The sequence below is a fragment of the Hyperolius riggenbachi genome, chromosome 1 (assembly GCF_040937935.1).
Source record: "Hyperolius riggenbachi isolate aHypRig1 chromosome 1, aHypRig1.pri, whole genome shotgun sequence".
Classification (NCBI taxonomy): Eukaryota; Metazoa; Chordata; class Amphibia; order Anura; family Hyperoliidae; genus Hyperolius; species Hyperolius riggenbachi.
The window spans coordinates 369,958,785-369,976,360 of NC_090646.1; the positions used below are offsets into that span (position 1 = coordinate 369,958,785).

General features: G+C 44.4%; 1 protein-coding gene across 2 annotated transcripts in view; it reads left to right on the plus strand.

The window, feature by feature from the left end:
- SUSD1 (sushi domain containing 1) overlaps positions 1-17,576 on the plus strand; it is a 274,290-nt gene that overhangs the window by 107,991 nt on the left and 148,723 nt on the right. For both annotated transcript variants that reach the window (XM_068234304.1, XM_068234305.1), the window contains 4 exons: positions 2,759-2,847; positions 11,517-11,673; positions 12,105-12,184; positions 12,513-12,702. In XM_068234304.1, coding sequence (XP_068090405.1) covers positions 2,759-2,847; positions 11,517-11,673; positions 12,105-12,184; positions 12,513-12,702 — 516 coding nt within the window. The remainder of the gene's footprint in view (positions 1-2,758; positions 2,848-11,516; positions 11,674-12,104; positions 12,185-12,512; positions 12,703-17,576) is intronic.

Here is a 17,576-nt window from a genome sequence, read left to right on the forward strand (position 1 = left end):
ACCTGAAGCAAGATGTATATGAAGGCTGCCATATATATTTCCTTTTAAACAATACCAGTTGTCTGGCAGCCCTGCTGATCTGTTTGGCTGCAGTAGTGACTAGAAACAAGCATGTAGCTAATCTTGTCGGATTTTACAAAAAAATCTGAAGCACCTGATATGCTGCATGCTTGTTCAGGGCCTATGGAGTGAGTGGATCAGCAGGACAGCCAGGCAACTGGTATTGCTAAAAAGGAAATACATATGGCAGCCTCCATATCTCCCTCACTTCAGGTGTCCTTTAACTTCCTTTTTACCTTTCATGCCTGTTATTAAATTGAACGTGAGGTGAGAGTGATATGAAGGCTGCCATATTTATTTCCTTGTAATCAATACCAGTTGCCTAGCTGTCCTGCTGATTCTCTTCCTCTAATACTTTCATCCATAGACCCTGAACAAGCATGCAGCAGATCAGATGTTTCTAACATTACTGTAAGATCTGACAAGATTAGCTGCATGCTTATTTGTGGTGTAATTCAGACACTACTGCAACCAAGTAGATTAGCAGGGCTGTCGGGCAACTAGTATTGTTTAACAGGAAATAAATATGTCAGCCTCCATATCACCTTTTGTTCACTTTTTAACATCCATATGAAACGTTTTGCGTTGATTGTGTGCCTAATTATGCACATAAATAAATGCACATGCACAAATACACAAATACATTAACTAATTCACTGTGATTCATGACAACTTTTTGATTGTCTCTGATGTGTTACTTAAAGGAGACCAAGTGCTACTTCTTTTTTTTCTACAGAAATGTTTCTTATAGCTTATAAGTTTCCTGGTTTCTAATAGCTATAAGAGCTGCCATGTTCCCCCCTAATAAAGGTCTCTGCTAAACTTTTAAACGTAAAATGAAGAGGTGAAATGAATTTTTTTTAATAATGAGCCATATTGTTGGCGTGTATTTTTAATGTGCTATTAAGATGACCTGGGTGCAACCTTTGGTGCTTGGCTCACTTTAAGGACAAATGTATGTCCTGCCTGAAGCTGAAGCATGCATTAAATGGTAACGCACACACGGGTGAGCTATGCCTTTTGTTATGTAGCGCAAACATTGTTCAAATTGGGTTTGTTTGCTTTCTTACATTTATTTATAATAAATAATTGTGTGCCCCCTCCAAAACTGCATGAGAATAGCCTTCTACAGGTATCCTGGCTCCTGCCCCCCAGACACAGAGGCTGGTAACAAACAGGAAAAGACATACAGTCTGATCCAATTACAACAATTGCCAATGTTAAGAGTTGGTGATCGCTTAACTCATGCAAATAGAAATTTGCATGATATAATGACACTACACTGCCAGGTTGATATTAGCTCAGGTAGGAGTCTGAGAAGTGTGTGAACATCTTTTTCATCGTACAGTCTATCGTAGTCCTGTCAGTTAGTGTTTTAGATCTTAATTGGCATTGTTTAACATCAAAAATAAGGACAGATGAGTGCTAAACTTACTACATGCTTTACCCAGATGATAAGACATATCCTTCATCTCAGAAAGTTGCTTTTTTCCCATAAATTTGTTTTTTAGAAGCAATCCCAATCCCTCCAGCTCTATCACCTGAACAGTTCCAGCCCACAAGGTCTGTGACATGGGGGGAGGGACTCTGCAAGAGAGGGGAAGAGAACTTTTCCCCTTAAGAAGCCCCCTTGTCCACCTTGTACACATGGAGGGAGTTCAGAGGGGACTTCTGTTGCAATCTGGGGGTCAGCTTTAATAATAAATACCTGCACAGGTAAATAACAAAGAGTTGTAATTTGACCCCTACCTTTAAACAAAAGATTAAAATGAAAGGTTTATTTCAAATAATAAAACCCCAAAATAAAATATTATTTGTAAACGTGTTTCTTCTCAATTAAACGTATTTTCTTCTAGTCTCTTGTTTGTCTGCCTTCATTTCTTTTTAAAAGTTCACCACACTACTATACCTACCACATTTGCTGGAGGACTGGTAGACACTGTATGCAAAACTACAGAGAGCCCTAGCAAAAAGCATCTTTAACTATCTAAAGATCGCGTCATGCCAATGGGCGTGACCATGGCGGCAGCCCCAGGACCACCTAACGGCAATTGGCGTCAAGTCCTGGGGCTGGCTTTTGCAGGAGAATTGCGCTCGGTCGGGAGATTGTTAGACGGAGAAACCGCCGTCTAATAAGGCTGTACAGCGCTGCGATCTAAGGCTTCAGCCTATCACTGCCAATCGCTCCTGTGTCCCCAGGAGCGAGGCTTTAACGCTGCAGTGGCCAATTTAGCAAAACATGGCCTGGTCTTTAGGGGGGTTTAACACTGCGGTCCTCAAGAGGTATCCCATTGGACCTTCCTTCCTTCTTGAAGAGGATTCTCATTGGTCAAATAAAAAAAAAAAAAACATGGGAAGTTCCACTACACTTAACATTCAGGGAACCTTGACTGAGAGAATGTGTGCTTCCTATTGGTCTATGTACTGACCAATGGGATGTCTCAGCAGGAATGTTTAAGAATTTAAAAATAGAAAAATAAATTGAAGAGTATGAGTACTCCTAATTGAGTAAAGGCTCTTAAAAATGGCTTGTAGTTTATTTGGGGCCTTCTTGGGCGATTTACTGGGCACAGAGTTTTATAGGGAACAACAGGAATTTTCTTTGTTTTCTTTTTTTTTCATATAGAAATGTAATTATTTCAACAATGAGAGAGTAACACTTGAGCCTACAATGTAATTGTCATAATTTTTCCTTCAGAACATGAAAACTCTATCAATCAGCAAAAAATTAATGAGACATGCTTGCACTGGAATACAAGTTTAGATGGCTTACAAAAAATATACAAAGTAAGTATTGATGAAACAGCGACCCCAAGTAACTAAATGCTGATCAGACCACATTGCAATGATGCTAATGTCAGTTGTAGCTAATCTTTACCAAAACCAGCTATACTACGCTTCAGAGCTTTTTGCAATGCTTTTATCTCAGTATGTCAGAGTTCATATAATACACTTTAACCTTCCTGGCGGTAACCCCGAACGTAGTTCGGGGTAAGCCGCGCAGGAGGTTTTCTCAGGCCCTGCTGGGCCGATTTGAATAACTTTGCTAGCTGCGTCAGCAGTTCGATCGCCGCCGCCCCGCGCTCGATCGCCGCTATCCGCGTCGCAAGACAGCCCCCCCCCCCTAGACCCCTGCGCTGCGTGGCCTATCAGCGCCAGGCAGCGGCAAGGGGTGGATCGGGACTCCCTTAGACATCACGACGTGCATGACGTCGGTGACGTCATCCCGCCCCGTCGCCATGGCGACGGGGGAAGCCCTCCAGGAAATCCCGTTCTTTGAACGGGATTTCCTGATCGCCTATCGCCGGAGGCGATCGGCGGGGCTGGGGGGATGCCGCTGAGCAGCGGCTATCATGTAGCGAGCCCTAGGCTCGCTACATGATTTAAAAAATAAATAAATAAAAAAACGGCTGCGCTGCCCCCTGGCGGTTTTTAATAGACCGCCAGGAGGGTTAAGTATGTTATGATTACAAGCAAATACAGCTCCTATTGCCCCATCTTTTACTTTGTCTTCTCAGGCATAGGCATAGGTATATGAATTTGAATGGAAGCAAGGTTTTTATCAACTCCTAAAAATAAGTGTTATTACTCAAAACAATGACATGCTTGATATTGGTCTACATAAAGTGCAAGGTATGGTTATAGATCTTTTTTAACCTTAGGCTACTTGCACACTAAGACGTTGCGTTAGGTGCCACGTTAAGGTCGCATAACGTGCACCTAACGCGACGCCTGGTGCTCTTCGTTGTGGACGTCAGAGTGAGCCGCGTTGTGCAGCTCACTCTGGCGTCCGTGATGCAGTGATGCGTACTCTTGTGCGCATGCGGCATCACGTGGTCCCGCCGGCCAATCACCGCACAGAGCGGCCGCTCCTGGAAGTAAACACTGCACGTCACAACGTGCAGTGAATATTAATTAGCCATGTGCCTGGCCGCTCTCTGCTCCTCCCCAACATGACTGCGCATGTGCAGACAGTCTAACGCGGCTTAAGCCGCTCTAACGCCGTAGCATGCTGCACTTTCGGCAGAACGTGCAGCGTTACATGTAACGCAACGTGGGCTGTGTGAACAGCCCACTTGTGTTACATTGCTGTGCGTTGGGGAGCGTTAAAGGCTGCACTAACGTGCGCCTGTAACGTCTTAGTGTGTAAGCAGCCTTAATCTGTGCTTTTGAGAATCTTATGCAGATAGACTCCAAAAAGGTATACGCTGGCACTGCTGGCAGGATTGGCCCCCTCATGTCACATGATTTTGTGCAATGCAGTTGCACAATCCTTCCGAAATTGTTGAGCCATTAAAGTAGACTTTAAAAGGTTACTCTGCAGAAGTAGTAAAAATCGATAAACTATAAATCTTTACTATAGAAATCATTTTATAACTAAATGCTATTAAATATTATTTTTCAGAAATCTTTTAGTTATCTTTCATTGATTCTAGTACTTTAGATAGTATGCCTCTGGCAGGGTCCTCCTTCCCAGTGTTTCCAGCTTGATTATGCAAGCTCACGGTCTGACACCCCTCTAGTGGACTAGAACAAACTCTGCTTTGAACATTGAACTACTGTTGTCAAAGACATTTGCATGATCTTGTTTTGTTGTGCGTTCCTTGTAACTCCTGCCTTGTCTGTTAACCCAATTATCTATTGTGCAGCGCTGCGTAATATGTTGGTGCTTTATAAATACAATAAATAATAATAAACTTTTAACTTCAGTCTGCAGCTGCTATACCTTTTTGTTTTTTGAGGAAACTTGATGGAAACCATAGTGATAATATAAACATTAGTGCAAATTCTCCTCATTGATTTATTGATTAATAAGCCTGTACAAAGCAGAACGTAAACGTTTTTGCATCCCCATCTACCTCCAAAACTACACAGAAGTGATCAGGGTAACACTTCTAACTTTAGTGTTGGGCGAACATCTAGATGTTCGGGTTCGGGCCGAACAGGCCGAACATGGCCGCGATGTTCGGGTGTTCGACCCGAACTCCGAACATAATGGAAGTCAATGGGGACCCGAACTTTTGTGGTTTGTAAAGCCTCCTTACATGCTACATACCCCAAATTTACAGGGTATGTGCACCTTGGGAGTGGGTACAAGAGGAAAAAATTTTTTAGCAAAAAGAGCTTATAGTTTTTGAGAAAATCGATTTTAAAGTTTCAAAGGGAAAACTGTCTTTTAAATGCGGGAAATGTCTGTTTTCTTTGCACAGGTAACATGCTTTTTGTCGGCATGCAGTCATAAATGTAATACATATAAGAGGTTCCAGGAAAAGGGACCGGTAATGCTAACCCAGCAGCAGCACACGTGATGGAACAGGAGGAGGGTGGCGCAGGAGGAGAAGGCCACGCTTTGAGACACAACAACCCAGGCCTTGCATGAGGACAAGAAGCGTGCGGATAGCATGCTTTGTACCACCATGCAGTCATAAATGTAATAAAGATAAGTGGTTCAATAAACAGGGACCACGCGGCAACGCTAACCCAGCAGCAGCACACGTGATGGAACAGGAGGAGGCGCAGGAGGAGAAGGCCACGCTTTGTGAGACACAACAACCCAGGCCTTGCATGAGGACAAAAAGCGTGCGGATAGCATGCTTTGTACCGCCATGTAGTCATAAATGTAATAAAGATAAGAGGTTCCATAAACAGGGACCGGCAACGGTAACCCAGCAGCAGCAGCAGCAGCAGCAGCACACGTGATGGAACAGGAGGAGGCGCAGGAGGAGAAGGCCACGCTTTGTGAGACACAACAACCCAGGCCTTGCATGAGGACAAAAAGCGTGCGGATAGCATGCTTTGTACCGCCATGTAGTCATAAATGTAATAAAGATAAGAGGTTCCATAAACAGGGACCGGCAACGGTAACCCAGCAGCAGCAGCAGCAGCAGCAGCACACGTGATGGAACAGGAGGAGGCGCAGGAGGAGAAGGCCACGCTTTGTGAGACACAACAACCCAGGCCTTGCATGAGGACAAAAAGCGTGCGGATATAGCAGCAATGCTTTTTGCCGCCATGCAGTCATAAATGTAATACAGATGAGAGGTTCAATAAACAGGGACCGGAAACGCTAAACCATCCCAGATGTTCATCGGTCATGTTACTTGGTTGGGGTCCAGGAGTGTTGCGTAGTCGTTTCCAATCCAGGATTGATTCATTTTAATTTGAGTCAGACGGTCTGCATTTTCTGTGGAGAGGCGGATACGCCGATCTGTGATGATGCCTCCGGCAGCACTGAAACAGCGTTCCGACATAACGCTGGCTGCCGGGCAAGCCAGCACCTCTATTGCGTACATTGCCAGTTCGTGCCAGGTGTCTAGCTTCATGCCCGGTTTCAGGTCCAGCGGTGCCAGCCACAAATCCGTCTGTTCCTTTATTCCCCTCCAAATTTCCTCCCCTGTGTGCTGCTTATCCCCAAGGCAGATCAGCTTCAGCAACGCTTGCTGACGCATGCCAACAGCTGTGCTGCACTGCTTCCACGATCCTACTGCTGCTGGTGCTGGGTTAGCATTTCCGGATGAGGTACAGCTTTGAGATGCGTTGGAGGAGAAGGAGTCAGAGAGGTAGGTGCTGCTGTTGTTATCCAGCTGTTTGCGGCGTGGGCAACACCCGCGCCGTAGCAGGTGAGGAATCGCTGCCAGGCTCCACAAGGTTCACCCAGTGCGCGGTAAGGGAGATGTATCGACCCTGGCCGAACGCACTCGTCCAGGTGTCAGTGGTGAGGTGAACCTTGCAGGCAACGGCATTCTTCAAGCTTCGGGTTATTTAGCTGACCACGTGCTCATGCAACTCAGGCACTGCAGAGCGCGCAAAGTGGTAGCGGCTGGGAACCACGTAACGTGGGATGGCCACTGACATCATGCCCTTGAAGCTGTTTGTCTCCACCACTCGATATGGCAGCATTTCGCAGGCCAGAAGCTTGGCTATGCTGGCTGGCTGTTACTGCCACGGCCCGGGGGTCATTTGCTGGCAATTTCCTCTTGTGCTCAAACATCTCAGAGACAGACAACTCAACCGTAGCGCTGCACACCGAAGGGCTGTTGGTTGTTGTGTTTGATGAACACTGGGAGACCTCAAGAGCACTAGTCCGGAAAGTGACAGTGTCAGCATCGTCTGATGTTTGTGAATGTTGTGAACCACGCAATGGCTGGGCTACTGCTGCTGCTGAGGCGGGTCTGGTGGTGAGTCTGGTGAACCCAAGGGAGGCAGTGTTGCTGGTGGTACCCTGTCCTGCCGCGTTTGCCCACAGAGTGGGATGTTTGGATAGAATGTGGCGGCTCATGCTGGTGGTGGAGAGGTTGTTAATACTTTTCCCCCTGCTCAGGCGGGTCTTGCACACCTTGCAAATCGCCATGGTAACATCCTCAGTGCAGTCTTCAAAGAAAGCCCAGACTTTAACTGGCTGAGGACTCGGACCTCGTGCGTGATGTGCTGGTGCTGCTTAACCCACTGCTGGACGCTTGAGAGGTCATCCAAGTAATTATCTGGTCCTGTTCTTTTGGATCTGTGAGGGTTGTTGTCCTGGACAACATGGGCAGTATTGAGTGGGTTTTCTTGGGTGCTCCCCTGTGGCCTGTACGTGAACCGTCAGGGGAAACACCTCTTCCCTTGCCCCTCCCTCTTTCACCGGATTTCTTCCTCATTTCACTTATCCTTAAAGTACACGCTGACTGGCAGCAGTACAGTGGCAGTACAGAAATGCTATACAGTGGTGGGTGAGCGGTGTACCACTATTGTCAGCAGTGACACAGAGCACAATGCTATACAGTGGCGGGTGAGCGGTGTACTACTGTTCCCAGCAGACACAGAGTGGAAGTAAACACAATGCTATATAGTGTGGCTGAGCCGTGTACACAGAGTGGCATTAAACACAATGCTATATAGTCTGCTATATAGTCACCCCGAACAGGGTGATGTTCTGCAGAACCCGAACAGTGGCAAACACTGTTCGCCCAACACTACTGGGAGGGAACGCAGATTTTAGTACCTAAACACACGATACAACATGTTTTCCGGGGTCGGACTCTGAGGCACATACAGATGGTCCCGATCATCATCCTCATCATACAACTCTTCTCCTGAGTCTGACCCACCCACCACCTCTGCCACCCCAACATCCCCAGACACAGACCCCTCATCGTCCTCAACATTAACTTGGGATGCTGGCCTGAGCCAGACCTCCTCCTCCACATCAGGCCCCATCATCTCCTCAATGGCAGCCCTCATTAATCGCTCTGGCGACGGACTGATGGACACAACGTTCTCCTCCGGGGAGGGCTGCTGCTGACCACTGGCTGCTGGGGTGGATGTTATAGCTTGCGTGGGGCGTTGGCTGTTGCTGTTGTTGGGAGTGCTGCTCACAGCGGAGGTCTCTGGGGAACTCATGTTGAGCTCATATAGTGGTTGACGGTGAGTGGAGTATTACTGATCCCAGCAATATACACACTGACTGGCAGAGTACGCAATGCTATATAGTGTGGCTGAGCGGTGTACACAGAGTGGCAGTAAACACAATGCTATATAGTCTGGCTGAGCGAGCGGTGTACTACTGTTCCCAGCAGAATCAGAGTGGCAGTAAACAATGGTATATAGTCTGGCTGAGCGGTGTACACAGAGTGTCAGTAAACAATGGTATATAGTCTGGCTGAGCGAGCGGTGTACTACTGTTCCCAGCAGAATCAGAGTGGCAGTAAACAATGGTATATAGTCTGGCTGAGCGGTGTACACAGAGTGTCAGTAAACAATGGTATATAGTCTGGCTGAGCGGTGTACACACAATGCTATATAGTCTGCTATATAGTGTCAGTAAACAATGGTATATAGTCTGGCTGAGCGAGCGGTGTACTACTGTTCCCAGCAGAATCAGAGTGGCAGTAAACAATGGTATATAGTCTGGCTGAGCGGTGTACACAGAGTGTCAGTAAACAATGGTATATAGTCTGGCTGAGCGAGCGGTGTACTACTGTTCCCAGCAGAATCAGAGTGGCAGTAAACAATGGTATATAGTCTGGCTGAGCGGTGTACACAGAGTGTCAGTAAACAATGGTATATAGTCTGGCTGAGCGGTGTACACAGAGTGTCAGTAAACAATGGTATATAGTCTGGCTGAGCGGTGTACACAGAGTGGCAGTAAACACAATGCTATATACTCTGGCTGAGCGAGCGGTGTACTACTGTTCCCAGCAGACACAGAACAGTAAACAGAATGCTATATAGTGTGGCTGAGCGAGCGGTGTACCACTATTCCCAGCAGACACAGAACAGTAAACATAATGCTATATAGTGTGGCTGAGCGAGCGGTGTACCACTATTCCCAGCAGACACAGAACAGTAAACAGAATGCTATATAGTGTGGCTGAGCGAGCGGTGTACCACTATTCCCAGCAGACACAGAACAGTGAACAGAATGCTATATAGTGTGGCTGAGCGAGCGGTGTACCACTATTCCCAGCAGACACAGAACAGTGAACAGAATGCTATATAGTGTGGCTGAGCGAGCGGTGTACCACTATTCCCAGCAGACACAGAACAGTGAACAGAATGCTATATAGTGTGGATGAGCGAGCGGTGTACCACTATTCCCAGCAGACACAGAACAGTAAACAGAATGCTATATAGTGTGGCTGAGCGAGCGGTGTACCACTATTCCCAGCAGACACAGAACAGTGAACAGAATGCTATATAGTGTGGCTGAGCGAGCGGTGTACCACTATTCCCAGCAGACACAGAACAGTGAACAGAATGCTATATAGTGTGGCTGAGCGAGCGGTGTACCACTATTCCCAGCAGACACAGAACAGTAAACAGAATGCTATATAGTGTGGCTGAGCGAGCGGTGTACCACTATTCCCAGCAGACACAGAACAGTAAACAGAATGCTATATAGTGTGGCTGAGCGAGCGGTGTACCACTATTCCAAGCAGACACAGAACAGTGAACAGAATGCTATATAGTGTGGCTGAGCGAGCGGTGTACCACTATTCCCAGCAGACACAGAGTGGCAGTAAACAGAATGCTATATAGTGTGGCTGAGCGAGGTACACAGAGTGGCAGTAAACAGAATGCTATATAGTGTGGCTGAGCAAGCGGTGTACTACTATTCCCAGCAGACACAGAGTGGCAGTAAACAGAATGCTATATAGTGTGGCTGAGCGAGGTACACAGAGTGGCAGTAAACAGAATGCTATATAGTGTGGCTGAGCAAGCGGTGTACTACTGTTCCCAGCAGTGACACAATGACAGGGGGGACCCTGGCTAGCGTGGCTGGAGCGCGAACTACCCTGCCTGCCTACCCAAAGCTAAACCCACAGACAAATGGCGGAGATATGACGTGGTTCGGGTATTTATTTACCCGAACCACGTGACAGTTCGGCCAATCAGAGCGCGTTCGGGTCCGAACCACGTGACCCGTTCGGCCAATCACAGCGCTAGCCGAACGTTCGGGGAACGTTCGGCCATGCGCTCTTAGTTCGGCCATATGGCCGAACGGTTTGGCCGAGCACCGTCAGGTGTTCGGCCGAACTCGAACATCACCCGAACAGGGTGATGTTCTGCAGAACCCGAACAGTGGCGAACACTGTTCGCCCAACACTACTTCTAAGGACACAGATAGAAAATAAAAATGTAAAGCTCCAATTGGCCAATCTCGAACCTATATACAATGCATGAATAAAGGAATGCTAAGTGTGGGTGGGTAAAAGGTTTGTTTTGTAAATGTAAAATACTTACTAATATTTAGAAAACTTAGCTAAATGCATTTATCACTGGCTGCTACAGCATATGGAGAGCCCTGCCTTTGCTCAAGTTTTCAAATACCTTTAAATAGTTCTAACTTAGCCACCCATCTTCAAATAGCTTAGCTTCAGAATTTTCCAGGACAGCAGGAACATTGCCATAGTATACAGGGGGGGGCGTTGATCTTATGAACTATGGAAGGCCTGGCTGAAAACAAAAGTGATCTAAAAGTGACATTTTACTTGTGTAAAATATTTTAGCCATAATTTAAGTGTAGTGTTTCAAATTATATGACTATGCAGTGACTGGATTTCCCTATAGGCAATGGTGTAACTAGCTGGGGGGGGGGGGGGGGGGGCGGAGACCCTGTGGCCTCCGAGACCCAAGGAGCTCTGCTTCCTCCCTCCCTGTGATCCAGGGATCTCTTTCAGATTTCCCCCAGCTGCTGCTGTTCATCTCTCCATTGTTATGCACTAGTGTTTTTGTGCCTGTAGGCTCCTGATGTATAAATATGATTCATTTTCTGATGCTTGTAGCTTAATAAATGATTCTCTGATCTTGGGCTCAGATAATGTTTGGCTGCTCCAGTTATTACACAGTATATCTAGTGATATTTTTTTTGTTTATCTTAGACAGTGAAAGATAACAGTTCTGGCCAGAACAAGATTTAATTTCAACTAAGTGAAACATAATTCAGTGTGAATTTTGCTATTCTTTTCAAACAGCTATATGTTAAAGGAGGACGGTGGCCTCCAACGGAATTGATTCAGGATCTACCATTTAATATTGATACAGACCAAAATGTGACTGCAGTATGCATGGATGTCGCCATGGACATACAGGACCCAACAAATATGACTGAATTCCTATTAGACCTTAATGGTAAGTTTATTAGCATTAAAACTAAGTAGATTAGTTTGCCTGAACCTGAATCAGGGTAGAGCTCAGAAAACGGATGTGCACTATGTATCCTTTCTCTGCTGACCCTGCCCTGGACTAGCAAGAAAGCTCTTTGCATCTTTCATACTACAGTATGCTTTGCCCTCTGCTAATAAAATAGTAAGGATTAGAAAGTACCCCTCTATCAGAACAGATAAGTTTGCTGGGCCACTGGACAGCATTAGCAAGATTACTGGAGGTCAATTAATGAACTAAGAGACCTGTTATATGGGGTAAATACCTGTGGCAGATTGGAAAGCATTCACTGTGCCCACTGTGGACAACTGACTGACAGAGAAGCAGCATGTTCAAGCTAGGAACAGTTATGCATTCATCACTACAATGCTTAATCAGTATTTTTGTTTTTCTCTTAGGCCCCATTCAAAATTTAACCATATATAATGAAACTTGTTTAGTGTGGAGAAGGCAATCAAAGGCAGAAGAACTGTATGTGGTAAGCGCGTCGTCACTTCTTCAGGTTGCTGCACTTTCTTTGAGAAATAATCATCAATTAATAAATTGTAAAGTTATAAATAAAACAAGTATGAAACCATTTTTAATAATGCATGCAGAAGAAATAGATCCTCCAAGTTTTTACAGCTGTCCTTTACTTCCCGTCCTTGGGTCTACCAGTATTATGTAGAGATATATGTGGATCATAGAGATGGAAAGTTGGGCAAAATTCCCTGACTGCAGTAACAGCCAGACATACAGTATTTTATAAATCTTACCTGTGCAGTTGTTGTAGTTGTTGCTGTTATTACTGTTTTCTTGTCTTACAGATTTTTGCACAGGGGCATAGATGGTATCAGAAAGACTTCAAGCACAGGGTGAAGTTTAATGTTACCACAGGTGATCCATATCCACTCGTGTGCTTAGAACTACAAAAGACGGCAAACTACACTGTGGAAATTGTATCAGCATCGTTCCCTCAATACCCTGCACAGATTAAAATCCTTTCCAAATTATCAGGTATATTCAACTTGTTTATTCCATATAGCACGATCTACAGCAATATCTTCACATCAATAATAATAATAACAATGTTCAAGTTGCTAACAAATCTCTTTCAAAAACACCCTGTTGACTAGCGATTTGAGTAAATATCTTACACTATTACGTATGACTGAAAAATCTTATATAATTTAATTCAAGCCATGTGGTTGGTATGAGCTTACTTGAGCTTGGGTCCTCTACCATGGAGTTCTCTAACCCTGTCCTCAAGGCTCATCAACAGTACATGATTTGAAGGAAACTACAAGCATTTACAGGTTAGTTTTGGGGAATGGGGATGACTGGAGACTTTAGGACATGTCTAGAGACATACTAGTTTTCAATTATAACAGCCCCATGCAAAGTTCAGTTTATTCTTCATTAATTCCTGTGAAATAAAAAAATCCCATGGCGGATGAAAGGATAACTGAGGGGTGAGCAGTAGAGATGCGATCTAAGATTGATAGTGTGGACTGTACTCCTTTTTTTATGGGGCTAATCAAATTCAGAAACTAATGGTTAATTAACTGTCAACATACATTTGTGAATTATATTAGCTCAGTGCAAATTGTCTTGTCTTGTCTGCAGACCAGTTAGCCGGTTCTTTTGTGCTCCTCACCCCCTTTCCCCTGCGTCCTATATGTAAGTACTTTGTCAGTACAAGAACAGCAGGTCCCAACTTCCTTTCACAGCAATTTGTCATCCATGTACAGCCTCCATGTGCAAAATATCCTCTTTCCAGCAACTCCTTTCTTCCATTTGCAGGCTTTCCATAGTCAGCAGGTGTCCCCATCCATGTACAGCCCCCCCATCCAAATAATACCCACCAATATGGAGCAGCCCCTTTGGCTGTAAAAAAATACCCTCCTTAACCACTCTAGAACAACCAGAAGAAGAAAATGCTCCTTAAACACATTGGAGCACAGATAAAGGTCAGCTGTACATATTACAGTACTGTACAGATCACATCAAAACCTTATCACAGTTGGTGAACTCTTGCCAGGTTTATGAGCTGTATAGTCTGACAGATAGTGAACCTGAAGGCTTTACAAAACGACCAGCTGTGTATATCATATGAGACAAATACCAAGAATGTAAGCGTAGACTCTGGTCATATGACCTACCAGAGGCCAAGTAACTACTAATATATGGTGGTGGTAGTAACAGTCAGCGATTTGATGAAAGTCTGAGCAGAATAAAGCATTTTACAATGAATGAAACCTAATTACTGGTTGAACGTCACTCACATGACTATGATGGACAAACATTTCTTTCATAGCCTTTGATCTGACAAAAAATCCCCTTGCTACGTTCTGTATAATAAGTGACACAGCTCAAAGTCTGAGATTACTTTGAATATAAGGGAGACTTCTCCTGGACACTTTCACTGACATGTCAGTAAAGAAATCAATACTGATCTACTAATCATTGTCATTTTAAGACTTTTCTGAAGACTTTCCAGCTAGCATGTCTCATATTCATGGCAAAGCTTTTGTTTTTTTAAAGTTTTAGGTAGATTCGTGAAGAGCAGGGGGGAAGTTTTATGCAAGGAAAAAGAACTGCACACTTTTGTCCAGCGGGTGCTGGTGCAGGATCCAAGGCAATTGTAAGCCCCAAAATCAAAATATAGATGCGCACACAGGGTAATTCAGGAACACTATTAACTTTTATTGTCCCATCACACACGTACAACCATCTGATCGTACACCGATGATCGTTTCGGGGCCTATCGCGTCCCCTTTGTCAAGGCTAGGACAGACATACATGTCTTTGGAGTGGGTTTATTTTTTTTATACATATATACTTTGATTACCTTCTTCATTTAAAACGGGGACAGAACTTTGTGAAACTGTACTTACATTTTAGCTCAGGAACACTAAAGTGTACTTCACATCCAGTCGTCCTCCTGCACATATTTAGAACTATGGCTCATGCACTAGAAAACATTTTCTTCCATTTCATCATTGTCCTATTTTGCTCTATGTTAAAGCCAAAGGGCAATACTGAAAATGTCATAATTACTAATTACTAGCAATTAGCTGTTTTAAAAATTCTTGAATAAAGCACCAGACTGCATATGCTTTTGTTTTAAATGAAAAAACAAAAATGCTAAATAGGTAATGGCCATGTGAAAGGAGCCCACAGCAAACAGCTATTAGTTGTAATTAAAAAAGTGCAGATAGAAGTCTCAGACACTCCGTATAAATGTATTAGGCCAAACTAAATTTCATAAATTTCCTTTGTTTCACTGGGGACAGTTTCACTGAGATTCAAAAAGCTGATATAAACGTATAATATAGTTAACACCTGCCGGAATACCAATTTTTATCTGCTACAGGCCCTGAAAAAAGCATGCAATGAGTATTAGCTATGACTTGAAAAGAAGTACATACGCATAAACTACTACTACTAACCTGTCTGAAATATGAGGGAAATATGACACTGCAAGAAACGTTTTTTGCCTAGCAAGTAATTTGTTGCCTTACAAGTAATTGCGATCCATAAAACAGTAATATTTCTTTTTACTAAAATCATTTTTACACGTGTCAACATATATCATACAAATATGTGCATTGATCAGCAAATGCGTGTAGGGCCGGTTCTAGACTTTTTGCCACCCCAAAATTTTCACCCTCAGTATAGGTAGGTAGCCAGGTATAGGTGCCCCCTGTATATAGCAGCCAGCTATAGTTGCCCCAGTATAGGTTGTAGAGTTGCCCCAGTATAAATAACTAGCATAGTTGCCCCAGTATAGGTAGTACAGTTTCCCCTTTATAGGTAGCTAGCATAGTTTCCCCTAGTATAGGTAAGTAGCTAGTATAGTTGCCCCAGTATAGACAGGTTGCTAGTATAGTTACCCCAGTATAGTTGCCCCCAGTATAAGTAGTATAGTTGCCCCAGTATAGATAGCTAGTATAGGTACCCCAGTATAGTTGCCACCAGTATAGGTAGTATAGTTGCCCCTGTATAGATAGCTAGTATAGTTGCCCCCAGTATAGGTATAGGTAACTACCCCTGTATAGGTGGAATAGTTGCCCAAGTATAGATAGCTAGTATAAGTTCCCCCAGTATAGGTAGTATAGTTTATTTATCTATTTATTTATTTATTGTATTTATAAAGCGCCAACATATGAAAAAAATATATATATTATTATTATTTGGAAATGGGAGTTTCCCTGAAGTGTTTTTGATAATAGTTGAAAACTGTGAAATTGCTAATTCTTTGTGTGTTTGTAAAACAGTTGTCATGTTTCTTTGCCTTCAAATTATGCTTTTTTCTGTAGTACTGCAGACATTGTGTAGCACTGTAAACTTCCAGTACCATGTACAGTATATTGCAAGTCTAATACATGGAGATTTTCTATATGATTTTTGTAAAAAAAATTGAAATTGCCACAGCATACTATTTGATGCATTTCTGTGATGGGCGCAATACACTTATACACCATTGAGACACTAGATGGCACTGTGCTTTTATACAAGACAGCATGCTACCATTTCAAAGAATTCTTTGCCTGTTAAGATTTTAGCTGTCAGATTACCACCTCATTCATATATTACCTACAAAATGATCAGATTTTGTGGTTGATCAAACAAAGCTCAGGCTCTATTTCATTGCAGAAAGATATACAGTTGATATGTGACAAACTTTGAGGCAGGGGCGTAACTAGAAGTCACCGGGCCCCCTGCAAGAATTTGAGTGTCTCCCCGGGTGCCTGCTCAGGGCCGTTTTGGGGAGGGCAAGAGGGGTCGCAGCATGAGGGGAAAGTGTGGCCGTACATCGGTGGGGAGGGGGGGGGGCAGACCCTCACCTCGGGCTCTCCCCTCAGCGCTCCCCTCCAGCATCTATCACTGGCAGCAGGCAGGAGTCCAGGACACATACCTCCATCCACCACCGGAGGTTCCGATCTCTAAGTGCTTACCTCTGGCGGTGGATGGAGGTATGTGTCCTAGTGATGGGAATTCCGGCTCTTTTAAGAGAATCGGCTCTTTTGGCTCGGCTCCCATTAAAGAGCCGGCTCGTATGGCTCTCAAACGGCTCTTCATTTAATATCATTAGATGCCACTCAGATACTGAAGAAAAGCCCTGCCCCGTCTCCATGGCAACTCCAGGCTGCTTCTCTGAGTGGAGCAATCCCTCCTGCTGCTGCTCTGCTCCGCCCCATAACAACAACAACAAATAACATTTGTAAAGCGCTTTTCTCCCGTGGGACTCAAAGCGCATAAGCATGGCTCAGACCATTGTGGTACAGAGGAAGAAATTTTATAAGTCTGGAAATGCCAGGCTAAACAGGTAGCTTTTCAGTCTGGATTTGAATAGCTCCAGGGATGGTGCTGTCTTTACTGGGTGTGGGAGGGAGTTCCAGAGAGTAGGGGCAGCATGGCAGAAGGCTCTATCTCCAGATTTTTTGAGGTGCACTCTGGGAGTGACCAAGTTTACAGAACTTGCTGATCTGAGGTTGTGAGAGGTGTGGTGCAGCTTTAGCAAGTCCTTCATGTATCCAGGGCCCAGACTGTGCAGGGATCTGAATGTCAGCAGTCCAATCTTGAAGAGTATTCTCCATTCTACTGGTAGCCAGTGCAGTGAGCGAAGGATCGGTGTAATGTGACAGTGGCGAGGCTGGTTTGTTAGCAATCTGGCAGCAGAATTCTGCACTAATTGCAGGCGACGCAGGTCCTTTTTGGGGAGGCCAACATAAAGGGCATTGCAGTAGTCCAGTCGTGATGTGATGAAGGCGTGGACTAGGGTTGGAAGATCCTCTGGGGGAATCAGATGTTTAATCTTTGCAATGTTCTTCAGATGAAAGAAGGAGGATTTAACTACAGATGAAATTTGGTTTCTGAAACTCAAT